General features: G+C 41.3%; 1 protein-coding gene across 1 annotated transcript in view; it reads left to right on the forward strand.

The window, feature by feature from the left end:
- The window catches only part of ATAD5 (ATPase family AAA domain containing 5), a 59,245-nt gene continuing 39,461 nt past the window's right edge, over nucleotides 1-19,784 (forward strand). The window contains exons 1-7 of the mRNA XM_066363776.1: nucleotides 1-436; nucleotides 4,877-6,780; nucleotides 8,022-8,130; nucleotides 11,223-11,387; nucleotides 12,207-12,330; nucleotides 13,290-13,371; nucleotides 17,192-17,376. Coding sequence (XP_066219873.1) covers nucleotides 368-436; nucleotides 4,877-6,780; nucleotides 8,022-8,130; nucleotides 11,223-11,387; nucleotides 12,207-12,330; nucleotides 13,290-13,371; nucleotides 17,192-17,376 — 2,638 coding nt within the window. The 5' untranslated portion in view covers nucleotides 1-367. The remainder of the gene's footprint in view (nucleotides 437-4,876; nucleotides 6,781-8,021; nucleotides 8,131-11,222; nucleotides 11,388-12,206; nucleotides 12,331-13,289; nucleotides 13,372-17,191; nucleotides 17,377-19,784) is intronic.

Raw genomic sequence — 19,784 nt, forward strand, 5'->3', positions numbered from 1 at the left:
ACCCAATTGACAAGAAGTCCCTCCGAAGCCCGCGGGTCCGATCTGAGTTCGGCTTGCTTTCCCGGCCTGGGTCCCAGTCCCGATCGCTCAGCCTGAAGTGCCCGACTCGGAGGCTCCCTTCGCTCACCGGCCGCGACCTAGGGTCCTGATTGCCCGCGCTTTTTCACCGTCTCTTCCCGCGTTCTACTCGGCTGAGCTGGGCCCAGCCTCCGCGACCGATCCGGGCGAGTGGGCGCTGGGGAGTCCGAGACGGGACCCACGTTGCAGCGCCTAATTCCTGCAAGAGCCGGCCGCCTCCATGGCCTCCAGGCATGCTAGGCCGGGCCGTACAAGGTCCTAAGAGCCAGGATTCCAGGAAGCAGGGAGCATGGTGGGGGTCCTGGCCATGGCGGCGGCGGCAGCTGCTCCCCCTCCGGTGAAGGACTACGAGATTGAGGTGAGCCTGAGTATCTCCCTCCGTCTGTTGGGGGTGGGTAAAAGGTGATCACAACTTTGGATTTTTGAGGGGGAAAGAGAGACATGGTGAGGCCCCCAGTTGTGACATTGTGTGGAACAGCTGCTGGAGTCGGTCGTTTCCTAGTTGTGATAGGTCCTGACAAACACTGGTATTATGTATGAGATGTTTGCGGGGCCAGGTAAGTTAGGACTTTAGGTAAATCGACCAGTTCCCAGATCTTGAAATGTTCGAACTTGATGTTTTGAACTTGTGAAGTGTCATGAGGATCCGAGCGTTAATTCTCGGTTCGTGATAGGGGATTATAGAACTTTAGCGTTGAAAAGGATCTTTACGTCTAACTTGTCCATCCATCTCCTTGTTCTAGGAATGCCACTTAGAATGTCACTACAAGAATCAAATAAAGTGTTTTAAAAAATCGGTTTTCCGTGGCTCTCCAGCTTAATATACTGCAGTTAGGAATCCCAGCATGGCATTCATTCTGTTATTCTCGTGTGTCATAAGTGAAATGCACTAAGTTTCGGTGAAATTCACTAACCTGTCCTTAAAAAGATTCTAATGCCTTTAGGTTAGTGGAGTACCACCTTGAAGTAGACTGCTGCTATATTTTCACACCTTTTCATCTCAAGCTAGCACTTGAACTTAGATTTGCCTGACTCTATCTAGAGTCTATGGCATTGTGCCTCTGATACCATCTCAGAGTAATAATAATGATAATAAAATCCATCAACATTTTCTTCTAATACACTTACCATTTAATTTTATCATAAAATTTTAATCTGTCTAGAATTTATTTTGCCTCATGTGTATCCACCTGGTGAGAAATTTGTCCCAATGCCATTTAACTACTTTTTTGTTCACTAACTTGAATGCTGTTATCATATAACAAGTTCTTAAATATACATTTATGGCTTTTTCTGTTCCATTTCATTAAGTTGCTGGCCGTCATCTATTGGTACTATGCTTTTAATCATGGTAGCTTTATAATGTTTTAATTTTATAGAGCCTGACCATGCAGTGGCGCAGTGGATAGAGCATCGTTCTGGGATGCAGAGGACCCAGGTTCGAGACCCTGAGGTCCCCAGCTTAAGTGCGGACTCATCTGGTTTGAGCAAAGCTCACCAGCTTGGACCCAAGGTCGCTGGCTCGAGCAAGGGGTTACTCAGTCTGCTGAAGGCCCATGGTCAAGGCACATATGAGAAAGCAATCAATGAACAACTAAGGTGTCGCAACGAAAAACTAATGATTGATGCTTCTCATCTCTCTCCGTTCCTGTCTGTCTGTCCCTATCTATCCCTCTCTCGACTCTCTCGCTGTCTCTGTAAAAAATAAAAATAAAAAAATAATTTTATAGAAGTATAACATACCCATTTGCTACTTATCCTTTAAAAATTTCCCTGTTATTCTGGCAAATTTATTTTAACAAATGAACTGAGGGAAAATAAAATCAAAGAGAAAAGTGATGGAGATATATATATATATGTATATATATATATATACACACATACATAGGAGTTATTTCAAAATGAATATGAAGCGATAAAATATCCCCAATTTTTATGAGATATATATATATATATGTATATATTTGTTTTGAGAGAGAAAGACAGGAAGGGAGAGAAATGAGAAGCATCAACTTGTATCACTTTAGTTGGTTTAGTTGTTTATTGATTACCTCTCATACACGTGCCTTGATGGGTTGGGAGGGGTTACTCAGGCTGAGCCAGTGACCCCTTGCCTAAGCCAGCAACCTTTGCACTTAAGCCATCCCATGCTCAAGCCAGGGACCCCACCCTCAAGTCTGATGAACCTGCACTCAAGCCAGCAACCTCAGGGTTTTGAACCTGGGACCTCAGTGTGTGCTCTATTCACTGCACTGCCACAGGTCATGCTGATGGAGCTGTTTGTAAACAATAAACTTTTGCTATTATGTAAGTTACTAATTTATAACAACAAAAATATAACTTTTTAGCATTATAATCATCTTGATACTATGAAGGGTAATAAATAATGTAGGAAACAGGCAATAACTGTTTTAATAGCAAATTGAAACACTGGAAAGTTTTATTCATGGTATCCTTCACCATAATTTTTACTTGATTAGTAAATTTTAGGATCCTAGGTTTATTCACTATGTACCTGTTTATTAGAAATAGAAATTTTGTTTATTTTTAACTAAAAAAGTAAAAATGGAACAGAATTAATATTTGTAGAGTTCTTACCACACATCAGCCTTGACATATTATGTAGCATGTTCATTACAAAGTCTGTGAGGTGAGTGGTTCTATTCAAAGGTTATAGAATAAACATGTAACAATAGAGATTTGGTACCACATATTTGTAGTTAAATATATTGGCCTTGGAACTTTTTTATTTTATTTTATTTATTTATTTATTTATTTATTTATTTTTTACAGAGACAGAATGTGAGTCAGAGAGAGGGATAGATAGGGACAGACAGACAGGAACGGAGAGAGATGGGAAGCATCAATCATTAGTTTTTCATTGGGCGTTGCAACACCTTAGTTGTTCATTGATTGCTTTCTCATATGTACCTTGACTGCGGGCCTTCAGCAGACCGAGTAACCCCTTGCTGGAGCCAGTGACCTTAGGTTCAAGCTGGTGAGTTTTTGCTCAACCAGATAAGCCCTCGCTCAAGCTGGTGACCTTGGGGTCTCGAACCCAGGTCCTCCGCATCCCAGTCTGATGCTCTATCCACTGCGCCACCGCCTGGTCAGGTGGTCTTGGAACTTTTTTTTTTTTTTAATTTTTTTAATTTTTTTATTTTTTTTTCTGAAGCTGGAAATGGGGAGAGACAGTCAGACAGACTCCCGCATGCGCCCGACCGGGATCCACCCGGCACTCCCACCAGGGGCGATGCTCTGCCCCTCCGGGGCGTTGCTCTGCCACGACCAGAGCCAGTCTAGCGCCTGGGGCAGAGGCCAAGGAGCCATCCCCAGCGCCCGGGCCATCTTTGCTCCAATGGAGCCTTGGCTGCAGGAGGGGAAGAGAGAGACAGAGAGGAAGGAGGGGGGGTGTGGAGAAGCAAATGGGCGCTTCTCCTATGTGCCCTGGCCAGGAATCGAACCCGGGTCCCCCACACGCTAGGCCGACGCTCTACCGCTGAGCCAACCAGCCAGGGCCGGAACTTTTTATTGAAGTATAACATACTGCTCACAAAAATTAAGGGAGGCTCTTCTCCCCCAGGAGAAGTGCCCGGCAGGGTTCCTTTCTTCCTTTCAATAAAGCCTGTTACTCTGGTCAAAAAAAAAAAAAAAAAAATTAAGGGATATTTTATTGCTTCATATTCATTTTGAAATATTCCCTAATTTTTGTGAGCAGTATATATACATATACAGTGTGTCTGTAAAGTCATGGTGCACTTTTGACCGGTCACAGGAAAGCAACAAAAGACGATAGAAATGTGAAATCTGCACCAAATAAAAGGAAATCCCTCCCAGTTTCTGTAGGATGATGTGGCAGCATATGTGCATGGGCAGGTGATGATGTAACAATGTGTATACAGCAGAGCAGCCCACGGGCATGCCAGTCGAGATGTGGACAGTACAGAGGAAAGTTCAGTGTGTTCTGTGACTCGCTAAATTCGAATCCATGACCAATGTGCAATGTGAATATCGGCGTGTTTATAACGAAGTGCCACCACACAGGAATAACATTACTCGGTGGGATAAGCAGTTGAAGGAAACCGGCAGTTTGGTGGAGAAACCCTGTTCTGATAGGCCATCAGTCAGTGATGAGTCTGTAGAGGCTATACGGGATAGCTACCTAAGGAGCCCTAAAAAAATCTGTGCGTGAGCCCACATCGAACTGCACTGAATAGGTATGAACCTGGGAGAGTTTTCCTTTTATTTGGTGCAGATTTCACATTTCTATCATCTTTTGTTGCTTTCCTGTGACCGGTCAAAAGTGCACCATGACTTTACGGAACCGCTGTAGTAAAGGTATAACTTGATATGATGTTGAGATTTGTATTAGGTTTAACTTTAAAGCTCTTTATCTTCCTGACTGACCAGGCAGTGGCTAAGTGGATAGAGCATCAGACTGGGATGCAGAGGACCCAGGTTCGAATCCCCAAGGTCACTGGTTTGAGCGCGTGGTCGCTGGATTGCGTGTAGGATCATAGACATGACCCCGTGGTTGCTGGCTTCAGCAAGGGGTCACTTGTTCTGCTATAGCCCCCTAGTCAAGGCACATATGAGAAAGCAATCAGTGAGCAACTAAGGAGCCACAAGGAAGAATTGATGCTTCTCATCTCTCTCCCTACCTGGTTTCCTGTCCCTATCACCTAAGGGAGCCTCCTTTTTTATCTAATTATGTAAAATATTACATCCATGTTTAAAATGTATGTTTTGTATAATTTTGCATGAAATAAACTTTTTTTTCCTTCTTTTAAATTGATAGGCTTGCAAAAAGCGAAGGAAAGATGATGACAGATCTTCCTGTGAAACAATTACAAAATATTTATTACCAATAGGGAAGACTGGAGATAGGGTTCTCTCTCCTCCAAAATCCAGTAATATTCTGAATTATTTTAGAAGGACTTTACCCACAAACGAGAAGACTCAGTCAGCAAAAGAGTGCAAGATCAAGTCATCTGCACCACTGCCTGCTGATACTGGCAAAGACTGTCAAATACCTTTGGAAATGTTCTCAAATACAAATTTTAGGAAGAGAAGAAAGAGAGTTCATTTGTCTCATCAACGAAATAATATCAAAACTGAAAATGAATCTCCAATTGAAATTAATAGTAGTGATAGCAAAGAAGACTCTAGTTTAAATAATGATATTTTGGAGAATAGTACTTCTGTTTCATTCTGCAAGAAACACATAGAAATAATTGCAGAAAGTATTCAAGATACCAAACACCAGTCAAGCATTTTGAGCTCCCAAAAAAATTCTAAGAAAGGAAATCCTAACCAAGGGACCACAAAACCTGACTGTAAAAATTTGAGGAAAAGGAAGTGCCAAGAGGTAATAGATCTATCTGAAAGTTTACCCTTGGCAGAGAAGCTGAATTTCCTTAAAAACGATGGTCAAGATAGTAAACAGGTAATGCTTTCCCTGGTTAATGAAATTGAGAGTACTGCAAATAATATAACTGAAACAGCCCAGGTAAAGGATAGCACAGTAACTGTTTCATATGAGGAATTTTTAAAAAGTCACAAGGAAAATGAACTGGAACAGATAGCAGACTCCACAATGTCAATTTGTAGTCCTTCTAAAACTTTGGAAGATCAAATCCAAAGTGGTTATATAAGTGATACAGAAACCTGTGAAATTTCCCAACAAGTGCAGTTTAAGACAGTCACTGTTCTTGCACAAGTTCACCCTATTCCTCCCAAAAAGATAGGAAAAATACCTTCAATTTTCTTGAAACAGAAACAGTTAGAAATGGAAAATAGTCTGTCTGATCCTGAGAATGAACAGACAATTCAGAAAAGAAAATCTAACGTTGTTATACAGGAAGAAGAACTAGAATTGGCAGTATTGGAAGCTGGAAGTTCTGAAGCTGTGAAACCAAAATGTACTCTAGAAGAAAGACAACAATTCATGAAAGCATTTAGACAGCCAGTGTCAGATGCACTTAAAAATGGGGTAAAAAAGTCTTCTGATAAGCAGAAAGAGCTCAATGAAAAATCTTTAAATGAGGAAAGAAGAGATAGTAATTCCCAAAAGATCATGGAAAATCCTAATATCCAAATGGTTTCAAATAATGACAAGTCACAGTCTCACACTATTAAAGAAAGTCTTCCTAAGGAGAAATGTAAAAAGCTGAAGAAAAAGGAAAAGAAAATGTTGGGTACTGGTGTTACTCCAGGTGAAAATGGAGAGGGAAATAGCCAAAAGAAAGAAACAACTTTTCCCTTTAAAGATAAACAACATAAAAACAAGCTAAGAATGAATTTAAGACAAAAGAAAACAGAAGTTTTCAAAAGTAACCCATTATTTAACAGTGAAAGTTTTGTTTGTGAAGATAAAACAAATGATGACCCTCTAAAGATTTTTTCTCTATGTAACAATAAGTCTTTAAGAAAAACTAGCACACCAGTTAAGTATAAGGATATACATTCTAAAGCTGAAACTGAAGACAGCTTCATAAATGTTTCTACACCCAAATCAACCAGGAGATCTACAAGAGGTAGCAGGACGCCAACTCCAATAATCATTAGAGGTACAGATTCTGAAGATACACAAGATAGTCCAATAAAGGCTTCTACTCCAAAAGCAGCCAACTTAGCAGAAAAGAATACCTTATATACAGCGGAATTAATAACAGTATCTTCTGATTCAGAGAGTCCTATTAGGTAAGGTAACGTTTTGTTTCTGTTCTGAGTTTTAAGTATTCTATATATATTATAAGCTGGGTAGAGATATACTTTAAGCATTAAAGACCATTATTTTCTCTATTTATTCATTTTTAGAGAGGAGAGAGAGAGGGAGATAGAGAGAGAGAGAGAGAGAGAAGGGGGGAGGAGCTGGAAGCATCAACTCCCATATGTTCCTTGACCAGGGAAGCCCAGGGTTTCGAACCTGCGACCTCAGCAATTCCAGGTCTACGCTTTATCCACTGCGCCACCACAGGTCAGGCTAAAGAGTATTATTTTCTAGAACCATGATAGCAAACCTTTTTATAAAAACTGCCCATTTTTGCAGTGCTGGTCAACCTGGTTGTTCTAGCTTTCCTGATGGGTGGTAGCTGAGCAACCAAAAAGTGCCGCGATTGGCCCACCGTGAAAGCTGGAAAACCCACTAGTGGGCGGGAGGGACCAAGTTGACCAACAGTGCAAAAGTGGGCGGTTTTTATAAAAAAAAAGTTCACCATCAGGTTCTAGAACATAGCTGATTTATAAGACAAAACAGGGTTTCAAAAATTCTGCTAATTTTCCATATTTAATAAAGTTGGCATGATTTCAGAAGAATTCTAGATTTGTTTTAGATAAGTTCTAAACTTTTAGCCTAGCCTGTGGTGGCGCAGTGGCTAGATCATCAACCTGAAATGCTGAAGTCACTGGTTCAAAACCCTGGGCTTGCCTGGTCCAGGCACATATGACAAGCAACCAGTGAACAACTAAGTGAAGCAAGTAGGAGTTGATACTTCTTGTTCCCCCACCTCATTAAAATCAATAAATGAAATTTTTTTTTAAAAAGAAGAGTTCTAAACTCTTATAACAGTTTACTAGGTGAAATAGTCTTCAAACATGAATTGTATGCATTTAATAAACAAGATTAAAAATAAATTATAAAACTATTTCTTGGGTAAACTGGACCATATACTACTGCATACTGGTTCTGGCTAATATAAGAATGATCTTAGGGGGTCACTTTTTGTAAAGCTTATGATATCTAAAATAAGCAATTTATATTGTGATTCCACATTGAGTTTGGCTTACTTTGAATTAATAATTTGAAACTAATGGGTGTTTTTGTTTTTTTCTGATTTAGAACTGTTTAGAATTTAGAGCCCTAGTTGGTTCTTTTCTGTGTTTAATTGAAATTCTTACACATTATAATCATGAAAATGTTTCTGAATCTTTTTTTTTTTCAGAATGAAATTCACCAGAATTAGTACACCCAAAAAATCTAAGAAGAAATTTAAGAAAAAATCCAAGAAATCTGAAGCAACTGATAGAGATTTTACCTCTCAAACTAGAAAGGTAATTAAAATATTCGGGAGTCCTTTAAGTGATATTCTATTTTCTTAAAAACAACAATAACAACTACTATTAGAAGTAATGTGCTATAAGAATATTTGCATAGGCCCTGTCCGGTTGGCTCACCGGTAGAGCGTCGGCCTGGCGTGCGGGGGGACCCGGGTTCGATTCCCGGCCAGGGCACATAGGAGAGGCGCCCATTTGCTTCTCCACCCCCCCCCCCTTCCTCTCTGTCTCTCTCTTCCCCTCCCGCAGCCAAGGCTCCACTGGAGCAAAGATGGCCCGGGCGCTGGGGATGGCTCCTTGGCCTCTGCCCCAGGCGCTAGAGTGGCTCTGGTCGTGGCAGAGCGACACCCCGGAGGGGCAGAGCATCGCCCCTGGTGGGCGTGCCGGGTGGATCCCGGTCGGGCGCATGCGGGAGTCTGTCTGACTGTCTCTCCCCGTTTCCAGCTTTCAGAAAAAGACAAAAAAAAAAAAAAAAAGAATATTTGCATATTTTATATATTGGTTGTGTTAACTATAACCCTATGTTATTTTTAACTATTATTTCTCTAGTTACTGTATTAAGACATCAGGATATCTTTCTGTGAGAGGAAAGCAATTGATAGAGTCTAATTTACTTTTATTGTTTTGTTAGTGAGAGTTACATTCCAATTGTTTTTCTAAAGCTACTTTTTAGGTCATCATTGTTTGGTTTATTTCTGTACATTAGAAGCTAAAAAGCAGCATCTCTCAACCCTTGTATCATTTACATTCTGGGCTAGATAATTTGTTGGGGGGATTATCCTGTGCATTATAGAATGTTTAGCAGTAACCCTAGCCTTTACCCATAAGATGCCAGTAGCATCCCATCTCCCCTATTTTTGACACCAGACATTGCCAGATATCCCCTGGAGGGGGAAAAAATCACCCTCAGTTGAAAACCACTTCTTAAAAGGGAAAGGTAATATAGTATGTAAGAATAGTTTAGTTGCTTTTGCAAAATACTCTGCTTGCTGCTTGTCCCTATAGAGAATTGGATTCTCTCCAGGGTCAATGTGTGTCTTAAAAAAGCCACCAAGGTGATTCTGATATAATCCTTGGATGAAAACTACTGCTATAGGAAGTTAGTATGTCTTCTTTTATTTAACAGTTATTTTTTGGACTGCTTATCACTTTTTTTTTTTTTTTAGAGGAGAGTAGGCAGAGGCACAAACTCCCAATTGTGCCCCAACCAGGATCCACATGGCAAGCCCACTAGGGGGCAGTACCCTGCCCATCTGGGGCTGCTGCACTGTTGCTCAGCAACCGAGCCATTTGTTTTTTCAGCATCTGAGATGGAGGCTACTGAACCATCCTCAGCTCCAGAGGCCTAGGCACTGGAACCAATTGAGTCATGGCTGTGGGAGGGACAGAGAGAGAGAGAAGGGGAGGGAGAGGGGTGGAGAAGCAGATGGTCACTTCTCCTGTGTACCCTGAGCAGGAATTGAACCTGGGATGTCCACACACTGGGCTGATGCTCTACCACAGAGCCAACCAGCCAGGGCCTGTGTGTGTGTGTGTGTGTGTGTACACATATTTCTTTTATTATTATTATTATTATTTTTTTTTTTTTTTACAGAGACAGAGAGGGATAGACAGGGACAGACAGACAGGAACGAAGAGATGAGAAGCATCAATCATTAGTTTTTCGTTGCGCATTGCAACCCCTGAGTTGTTCATTGATTGCTTTCTCATGTGTGCCTTGACCGTGGGCCTTCAGCAGACCAAGTAACCTCTTGCTTGAGCCAGCGACCTTGGGCTCAAGCTGGTGGCCTTTTGCTCAAACCAGATGAGCCCACGCTCAAGCTGGCAACCTCGGGGTCTTGAACCTGGGTCTTCCGCATCCCAGTTCGATGCTCTATCCACTGCGCCACCGCCTGGTCAGGCCACATATTTCTTTTAAATACATATAACACTCATTTTGGTTCACTTTTATTTTTTTTACTATTTATTCATTTTTAGAGAGGAGAGGGAGAGAGAAAGAGAGAGAGAGAAAGAGAGGAGAGACAGAGAGAGAGAAGGGGGGAGGAGCTGGAAGCATCAACTCCCATATATGCCTTGACCAGGCAAACCCAGGGTTTCGAGCCTGACCAGGTGGTGGCGCAGAGGATAGAGCATCGGACTGGGATGCCGACGACCCATGTTCGAGACCCCGAGGTTGCCTACTTGAACGTGGGCTCATTTGGTTTGAGCAAAGCTCACCAGCTTAGACCCAAGGTCGCTGGCTTAAGCAAGGAGGGGTCACTCAGTCTGCTGAAGGCCCGCAGTCAAGGCACATATGAGAAAGCAATCAATGAACAACTAAAGTGTCACAATGCGCAACGAGAAACTAATGATTGATGCTTCTCATCTCTCCATTCCTGTCTGTCTGTCTCTGTCTATCCCTCTCTCTGACTCTGTCTCTGTAAAAATAAATAAATAAATAAATAGCCTTAAAAAAAACCCAGGGTTTCGAACCGGCGACCTCAGCATTTCCAGGTCGATGCTTTATCCACCGCACCACCACAGGTCAGGCATAATAGGCTTTTTTTAAAGAGCATTTTTAGATTCATAGCAGAAATGAGCTAAAGGTACCGAGATTTCTCATATATCCCCTGTACTCACATGTGCGCAGCCTCCCCATTATTAATACCAGAGTAGTACATTTGTTATGTTTGATGAATCTATGTTGGTATCTTATTACCTAGAGTGTACATATTTTATTTAAAAATGTCTTGTATAATAAATATGTATTTTCCGATGGCTTTAGGCGACCCCTGTGTTTTGGTCGTTCGACCCCCGCCGGGGTCGCGACCCATAGGTTAAGAACCGCTGGTATATAGCTTACTACGTTAGGTTCATTCACTCTTGGTGTGTTCTGGTATATTCTGTGGTTTTGAACAACTGTATAATGACATGTATCCACTGTTATAGTATTATACAGAGTATTTCCATTGCCTTACAAGTCTTCTATGCTCTGCCTATTCATCTCACCCCCACCTTTTTACTATCTCTATAGTTTTGCTTTTTCTATTTTTTCTATTATTAAATATGTTTACCAGTGATCTAAATTAATATATCAAATTTTTGTTTAGGCAGGCAATACTTCAAAAAATGTATCAAAAGCAAAACAATTGGTTGAAAAAGCAAAAGCTTTACACATTAGTAGGTCAAAAGCTGCTGAAGAACTAGTGACACCCTTAAGGCGTTCATCTAGGCATCAGAGTCTTCCTGAAAAGAACAAAATCTCAGACACAGAAGTAAGTATTACAAATGTTTATTGCTGTAAATTCTGTCCTATTATTTTGTTTAGAGTGGGAGAAGGAAACCATTATAAAGTTAAAAGGTAGAATTGTAAGGTAGCCTTGAAGTGGTAGGAGGAATGTCATTTTCTTTTTAATTTTTGTGTCCGAGAGAAGAACAGATAGGAACAGACAGACAGGAAGGGAGAGAGAAGAGAAGCATTGATTCTTTGTTGTGGCTCCTTAGTTGTTCATTGATTGCTTTCTCATATTTGCCTTGACCGGGCGGGGGGCTACAGCAGACCGAGTGACCTCTTGCTCAAGCCAGCAACCTTGGGCTTCAAGCCAGCAACCTTTGGGCTCAAGCCAGATGAACCTGCACTCAAGCTGGTGACCTTGGGGTTTCGAAGCTGGGTCCTCCACGTCCCAGTCCGACGCTCTATCCACTGTGCGACTGCCTGGTCAGGCAGAAGGAATGTCATTTTTATTTCTCCTTTAAGTCTCCGGCTCTCTTTTGCCTACAGAATATAGTGTGAATCCTTATCAAGCCCATCAAGATTCTTCATAGGCTGAACTAGCTCTTCCCTTTCTTCAGAACACTGCCCTTCATCATTTCATCATTTACAAACTTTCGGCTCTAGTCACACTGAATTATTCATTTATTTCTAAATGGTGCAGTTTTTACTTTTTTTAGTTTTTAGTTTCATGATAGGGTGATATATAGAGCTGCTAATGTAATTATCTTGTCCATGGCTTCTACCATTAATCCTTATGAAATTTTAATGACATTAATTATATAACATATTTTAAATATTTGTTTTTCTTATTTTTTCTTAGGATTCTGCAATAATAATAAATTCAAGTCCTACTTTAAAGCATCCTGAGACAAATCAGAAGAAACTTCAGTGTCTAAATGATGTGCTAGGAAAAATACCTAACAAGACTCCTAAAAATGTACCCGGTAATCATATTTGATAACATTTTGATGAATATTAGAATGTTTGGGGGCTGGATTATATTGTTTTGAATGCTCTCATTTTATCTCTTGTCTTATAAAATGTTGTACTAAATATTATTTCTATTTTAATAAGTTATAATGTAATGAAGAGTTTTACAAAGAGTAACTGAGCATATTATAAGTTACTGCATTTCTGTGTATCTATTTATTCTTAGTTACATTAGTAGTTCTCATACCTGATCATCAAAATCATCTGGGTAAAAAAAAAAAAAATTAAATTTTTATTTTCTTTTTTAGACATACTAACTAAGAATTTCCAGGATGGGTTGTGGAAATCTGTAGTTTAAAAAAAGTTTGTTCTCTAAGAAATTCTGATAATGGTATTGACAGGTTGAGGGACCAGAGTTTATTTTATTTGTATTTATTTGTTTACTTTTTGACAGAGAGTCAGAGAGTGGGACAGATAGGGACAGACAGGAAGGGAGAGAGAAGAGAAGCATCAATTCTTCATTGCAGCACCTTAGTTGTTCATTGATTGCTTTCTTATATTTGCCTTGACCAAGGGCTGCAACAAAGCAAGTGACCCCTTGCTCAAGCCAGCAAGCTTGGGCTCAAGCCAGCGAACATGGGGTCATGTCTATGATCCCATGCTCAAGCCAATGACTGTGCATTCAAGATGGTGAGCCTGTGCTCAAGCCAGATGAGCCTGTGCTCAAGCTGGATGAGCCCGTGCTCAAGACGGCGACCTTGAGGTTTTGAATCTGGTTCCTCTGCGTCCCATACTGGCGCTCTATCCACTGTGCCACCACCTGCACAGGCTAGAATTCTCTTTAATTAAAAGAAATTTTTAAGCAGTTACTTTTTAAAAGCTTAAAAAGATAGAGATATAATTTTGAAAGTAGCTGTATAGTAAAGTAATGATAATGAAAATTAATACTAACTTAAGTTTTTATTTTTCTAAGGAAAAATGAAAGTTGCTCCCTTATTCCTTACCAGAAAGCCTCATAAAATAGCTGATTTTATCCTTGGTTTTGATGAATGCAGGTCAGTTCAATACAAATTTTTAAATGCCAAAATGTTTTATGGGATGTATGTTGTATTTATTCATTTACTTTGATGAAAAAGCTTATCAATTATGCTTTGAAGTTTTAATAACTATATTTTAAATGATGACATTGACAATCCTACAACTGAATTTTTGAAGATCTTGTTTTTTTTTTGCAATTTGTTGCCATCTCTAGACAAAATAGTGGAAAAAGAAACAGGTAAACCAAAAGTACCAAAAAGCAAGCTGATTATGAACTTAGTAAATACTTATATACCTACTATGTACTAGGCATTGTTTTTGGTATTAGGCATATTGTAGGGAACAAAACAAAGCATATTTATTCTTTATCCTCATGAGTCTTCTACGCCAGAGGAAAGACAATTTGATTAGACATTAATTGGGCCAACAAATAAAATATTGCATTTGTGCTAAGGAGAGATACAAAGTTCTACTAAAGTTTCTATTAGGTAAATTGGGTCTGGCCAAGAAAGGCTTTGCTGAGGAAATGACACCTGAGTTCATCAGGGATAGGAACAGAGTTCTAGCCAGACGGAACAGTTTCTGCAGAGTCTGTGGCTAGATGGAGCGTGGTAAATAAAATACGGAAGACTGAAAGAATACCTGTGTGACTGGCGCATAGAGACCAGGAGTGAGAGGAATGTAAGATGAAGCTCGCTTTCTTTCTTTCTCTTAAGTCAACTAAAATAAGTATAACACATAGTCTTATGTTAAACATGCACCTACCTAATGACAGAGCAAGTCTACTTCTATATATTTACTCAAGAGAAATGAGAACATTTGTCCACACATGTACACAAGATTGTTCTTAGCAGCCAAATACTGCAAATAACTCAAATGGCCATCGATAAAGGAATGGAAAAAACAAATTGTGGTATATTCACATAAGGAATACTAGTCAGCAATAAAAAGGACTACTGCTGCATTGCCTTGACTGAAAGAAGCCAGAGACAAAAGTGTACCTTCTGTATGACTTCATTTTTATGAGATTCTAGAAAAGGCAAACTAATTCATATAAATATAGAATAGATCAGGACCTGGCTGGTTGGCTCAGTGGTAGAGTGTCAGCCTGGCATGCAGGAGTCCCGGGTTCGATTCCCGGCCAGGGCATACAGGAGAAGCACCCATCTGCTTCTCCACCCCTCCCTCTCTCCTTCCTCTCTGTCTCTTTCTTCCCCTCCCGCAGCCAAGGCTCCATTGGAGAAAGATGGCCTGGGCACTGAGGATGGCTCTGTGGCCTCTGCTTCAGGCACTAGAATGGCTCTGGTTGCAACAGAGTGACACCCCAGATGGGCAGAGCATCACCCCCTGGTGGGCATGCTGGGTGGATCCCGATCGGGCGCATGCAGGAGTCTGTCTGACTGCTTCCCCATTTCCAACTTCAGAAAAATAAAAAAAGAATATATATATATATATATATGTATGGGATTGGGACTTGAGGGGCGGGGATTAAGTGCAATGAGGTATAAGGGAACTTCATTGAGAGTGATAAAAGTGTTCTATATCTTTATTGTGGTGATTGTACAGATATGTACATTTATTAAACCTCAAATGGTTTATTTAAAATGGGTGCATATTGTAATATGTACATTATACTTGAATAAAGTTGATTTAAAAAAGAAAAAACGCCTGAACAGGCAGTGACAAAGTGGATAGAAAGTCAACTTGGGACGCTGAGGACTCAGGTTTGAAACCCCAAGGTTGCCAGCTTGACCACAGACTCATCTGGCTTGAGTGTGGGCTCAGCATGGAGTGCGGGGTTTGCTGCTTGAGCATGGTTGCTGTATTGAGCCCAAAGGTCACTGGCATGAAGACCAGGGTTGCTGGCTTGAGCAAGGCTTCACTGGCTTGGCTGGTATACTCCGGTCAAGGCCCACATGAGAAAGCAATCAATGAACAAATAAGGTGCTGCAACGAAGTATTGATGTTTATCTCCCTCCCTTCCTTTCTCTCTCTCTCTCTCTTTTTCTTTCTCTCATTTGTGTGTGTGTGTGTGTGTGTGTTCATGCATGCGCGCACGCCTGTATATGCGGCAGACCTGTGGTGGCTCAGTTGATAAAGCGTCGACCTGTAACACTGAGGTCACCAGTTTGAAAGACCCGAGCTTACCTGGTCAAGGCACGTATGAAACTTGATGCTTACTGCTCCTACCCCCTTCTGTCTGTTTGTCTGTCTCTCTCTCTCTTTCCCCTCTCTAAAATGAATAAATAAAAATCTAAAAAAAAGAATATACCAAACTTTTCCCTGATAATTGTTCCATTTTATGAATGAAACAAACTTGAGAGTTCCAGTTACAGTACTACAATTTCTTGTCAATACTTGGACATTATCATACTTTTTAATTTTAGCCATTCTAGTAGGTTTTTAGTGGTATGTCTTTGTGAATTTTTGTTTTTAAACAATTTAATAAATTTCTAACCTTATTGAGGTATATTTATGTGCAGTCAACTGTATTCATTTTAAGTGTATGATTTGGTGAGCTTTGTCAGTTTGTATACACAGTGAAACCACCACCACTATAATAAAGGTACTCATTTATTTCCATTCCTCCTCTGGTCGCAGCCTCAGGCAAACACCAGTCTCTTTTCTGTGTTTTATTTTTGCTTGTTTATTTATTTATTGACACAGAGTCAGAGAGAGGGACAGACAGGAAGGGAGAGAGATGAGAAGCATCCATTCTTCATTGCAGCTCGTTAATTGTTCAGTGATTGCTTTCTCATATGTGCCCTGACTGGGGGCCTACAGCAGAGCAACTGACCCCTTGCTCAAGCCAGTGACCATGGGGTTATGTCTATGATCCTACGCTCAAGCCAGCGACCCCTCGCTCAAGCTGGGAAGCCGGATGAGTCTGCGCTTTAGGTGGCAACCTTGGGATTTCAAACCTGGGTCCTCCGCCCCGTCCCAGTCCAGCGCTCTATCCACTGTGCCACCGCGTGGTCAGGCTCTTTTCTGTATTTTAATTTGCATTTTCTAGAACTCTGTGTTTATGAAATCATAGTATATAGACTCTTGTATCTAGCTTTCTTTCACTCAGCATGATAATTTTGAGATTTGTTCATGTTGTCAGTAGTGCATTGTTTTTTTTTGGTTTTGTTTTTTTTTTTCATTTTTTCCTTAGCTGGAAACGGGGAGGCAGTCAGACAGACTCCTGCATGCGCCCGACCGGGATCCACCCGGCATGCCCACCAGAGGGCGATGTTCTGCCCCTCTGGGGCGTCGCTCTGTTGCATCCAGAGCCATTCTAGCGCCTGAGGCAGAGGCCACAGTGCCATCCCTAGCGCCTGGGCCATCTTTGCTCCAATAGAGCCTCGGCTGCGGGAGGGGAAGAGAGAGACAGAGAGGAAGGAGAGGGGGAGGGGTGGAGAAGCAGATGGGCGCTTCTCCTGTGTGCCCTGGCCGGGAATCGAACCAGGGACTCCTGCACACCAGGCCGACGCTCTACCACTGAACCAACCTGCCAGGGCCAGTAGTGCATTGTTTTTATTTCTCCTGAGTAGTATTCCATTCTGTAAGTGTTCTGTTATCTCTAGTCACCCCTGTTGCTGGGCATTTGGACTGTTTCCAATTTTAAGCTATTGTGAACAAAGTTGCTGTGAATATTCCTATACAAGTCTGTTAGATTTTGTTCGTGATTGTGTTAAATTTATAAATTCACTGGGGGAGAATTGATATTTTAACAGTATTGATTCTTTTGAACTAAGTACATAATACGTATCTATTTGTTTAATTTTCTTTATCAATGTTAAATTTATCAGTAATTATTTAGTGTTTATAACGTTATTATAATTTTCTTAAAAGTCATGATACCTCTGAAAGACCTCAGGATCATGATGTGCAACTTAAAGCAAAGCGTGACTTTCTAATGAGTGGTCTGCCAGATTTGTTGAAACGACAAATTGCAAAGAAATCTGCTGCATTAGATGTGTACAATGCAGTGAGTACCAGTTTCCAGAGGGTTGTTCATGTACAACAAAAAGATAATGGTAAGCTTGTTGATTATTATTGAATAATTATTTTGGAAATGTTAGAAGTAGGCCCTGGCCGGTTAGTTCAGCTCGTTAAGAGCATCATCCTGAGCCCTGGCCAGCTGGCTCAGTGGTAGAGCATCTGCCCCGCGTGTATTAATAGAAGTCCTGGGTTCAGTTTCCGGCCACGGCACACAGGAGAAGTGCCCATCTAATTCTCCTCTCTTCCCCCTCTCATTTCTCTCTTATCGCTCTCTTCCCCTCCCGCTGTCAAGGCTCCGTTGGAGCAAACTTGGCCCGGGTGCCGAGGATGCGGTTGTAATAGAGTAACTCCCCAGATGGGCAGAGGATCGCCCTCTAGTGGGCATGCCGGGTGGATCCTGGTTGGGCGTGTGCGGGAGTCTGTCTCTCTGCCTCACCACTTCTCACTTGAGGAAAAAAAAAAAAAGAGCGTCGTCCTGAAAGGACAATGTTGCGAGTTCCCTGGTCAGGGCACACATGGGAAGCAGTCGGTGAATCTAAGACTGAGGACTGAGTGAAACAAATGAATGCTTCCCTTCCCCTCCCCTCTCTCTTCCTTCCTCTCTCTGTTTCTTAAAAGACAAAATTTAAGCCCTGGCTGGATAGCTCAGTTGGTTGGAACATCGCCCCAGAACACAGAGGTTGCCAATTCCGATTCCTCGGTCAGAGCACATATCGGAGCAGCTTGATGTTCCCGGCTCTCTCTTTCTGCCTTTAAGTCTCAAGAAAAAAAAAAAAGAAGCCTGACCTGTGATGGCACAGTGGATAAAGCGCTTAGCTGGAACACTGAGGTGGCCGGTTCCAAACCCTGGGCTTGCCTGGTCAGGGCACATATGGGAGTTGGTGCTTCCTGCTCCTTCCCCTTTCTCTCTGTTCTCTCTAAAATGAAAAAATTAAAAAAGATCTTGAAAAGAAAGGAAATGTAAGAAGTAATATGAAACTTGTAAGTTGGCTTAAGATGAGGCTAAGGTTTAAGTATACGTAATTCTTATAGTGATTTTTATTGGAAATTTCAAGTCTCTTCAGCCTTTCGCTCTTGTGCTAGGGAATAGCAGGCACATGTGTGTGGGCCTTGCTTGCATATTGTTCTCCAGAGAGGTGCTGTGTTCTAAAAGGAAGGCAATTCCCTTCTGCAGTTATAGCCTGTGTATGGAAAATTCATCTTTAAGAATTTCTCTGCCCTGGCTGAATAGCTCAGTTGATAGAGTGTCGACCCAAGCACAAAGATTGCCAGTTGGATCCTCAGTCAGGGCACATACAGGAACAGATTGATGTTTCTGTCTCTCTGTTTGTCTGTCTTTCCCTTTCCTTTCCTCTCCTTCTAAAATCAATCAATAAAAAAATTAAGAATTTCTCACAAGAGTTCCAGTCCTGTTCTTGTCCAAGCTACTGTTGAATGTTCCAGGAAATTCTGATGGCCTCCTTTCCAGAACAGCTTTTGCTCTTTATTACCATACCTATTTTGGTGAATATTTTCAGGAATAGGTAACAGGTAGCAGTGCTTCAAACAAGTGCCCTAGTTCACCCTGTTCTCACATGCACCATGCCCAAGAGCGAGCTGTTCACACAAGCCTCTTTCTTATTGAGTGGTATTAGCTTGAACATAACCTATTCTATTTGGATTCAAATGCTGTAGCAACAACCATAGTCTTACTTTATTTATATGGTCTTTAATTGCTGGTATCTTTATATCTTTGCTTTCTCATTGTTTCTACCTGGAGTTATTTTTGTCAGCACAAAAACAGTTATATTTTCCTCAACTGGCTTTTTGGTTTGGTTTAGTGCACTCCTGTCATGAAACGTACACTATGTTCTGTCCCTTTCTTTCCCTTTTGTGTTACTGACCTTGATACTATTTGAGTTTCACTCAGCCTCTCCTTTCTTTTTTTCTTTTTCTTTTTTTTTTTTTTTTTTTTTACAGAGACAGAGCGTCAGGGAGAGGGATAGATAGGAACGAAGAGAGATGAGAAGCATCAATTATCAGTTTTTCATTGCGAAGCCTTAGTCGTTAATTGATTGCTTTCTCATATGTGCCTTGACCGTGGGTCTTCAGCAGACCAAGTAACCCCTTGCTCGAGCCAGCAACCTTGGGTCCAAGCTGGTGAGCTTTGCTCAAGCCAGATGAGCATGCGCTCAAGCTGACGACCTCGGGGTCTCGAACCTGGGTCTTCCGCATCCCAGTCCGATGCTCTATCCACTGCACCACCGCCTGGTCAGGCACTCAGCCTCTCCTTTCTTTCTTTCTTTTTTTTTTTTTTTTTTTTTTTTTTAATTTATTTATTCATTTTAGAAAGAGAGAGAGGGGAAGAGAGACAGAGGAGAGAGAGAAGGGGGGGAAGGAGCAGGAAGCATCAACTCCCATATGTGCCTTGACCAGGCAAGCCCAGGGTTTCGAACCGGCGACC

The sequence above is a fragment of the Saccopteryx leptura genome, chromosome 2, assembly GCF_036850995.1.
Source record: "Saccopteryx leptura isolate mSacLep1 chromosome 2, mSacLep1_pri_phased_curated, whole genome shotgun sequence".
NCBI lineage: Eukaryota > Metazoa > Chordata > Mammalia > Chiroptera > Emballonuridae > Saccopteryx > Saccopteryx leptura.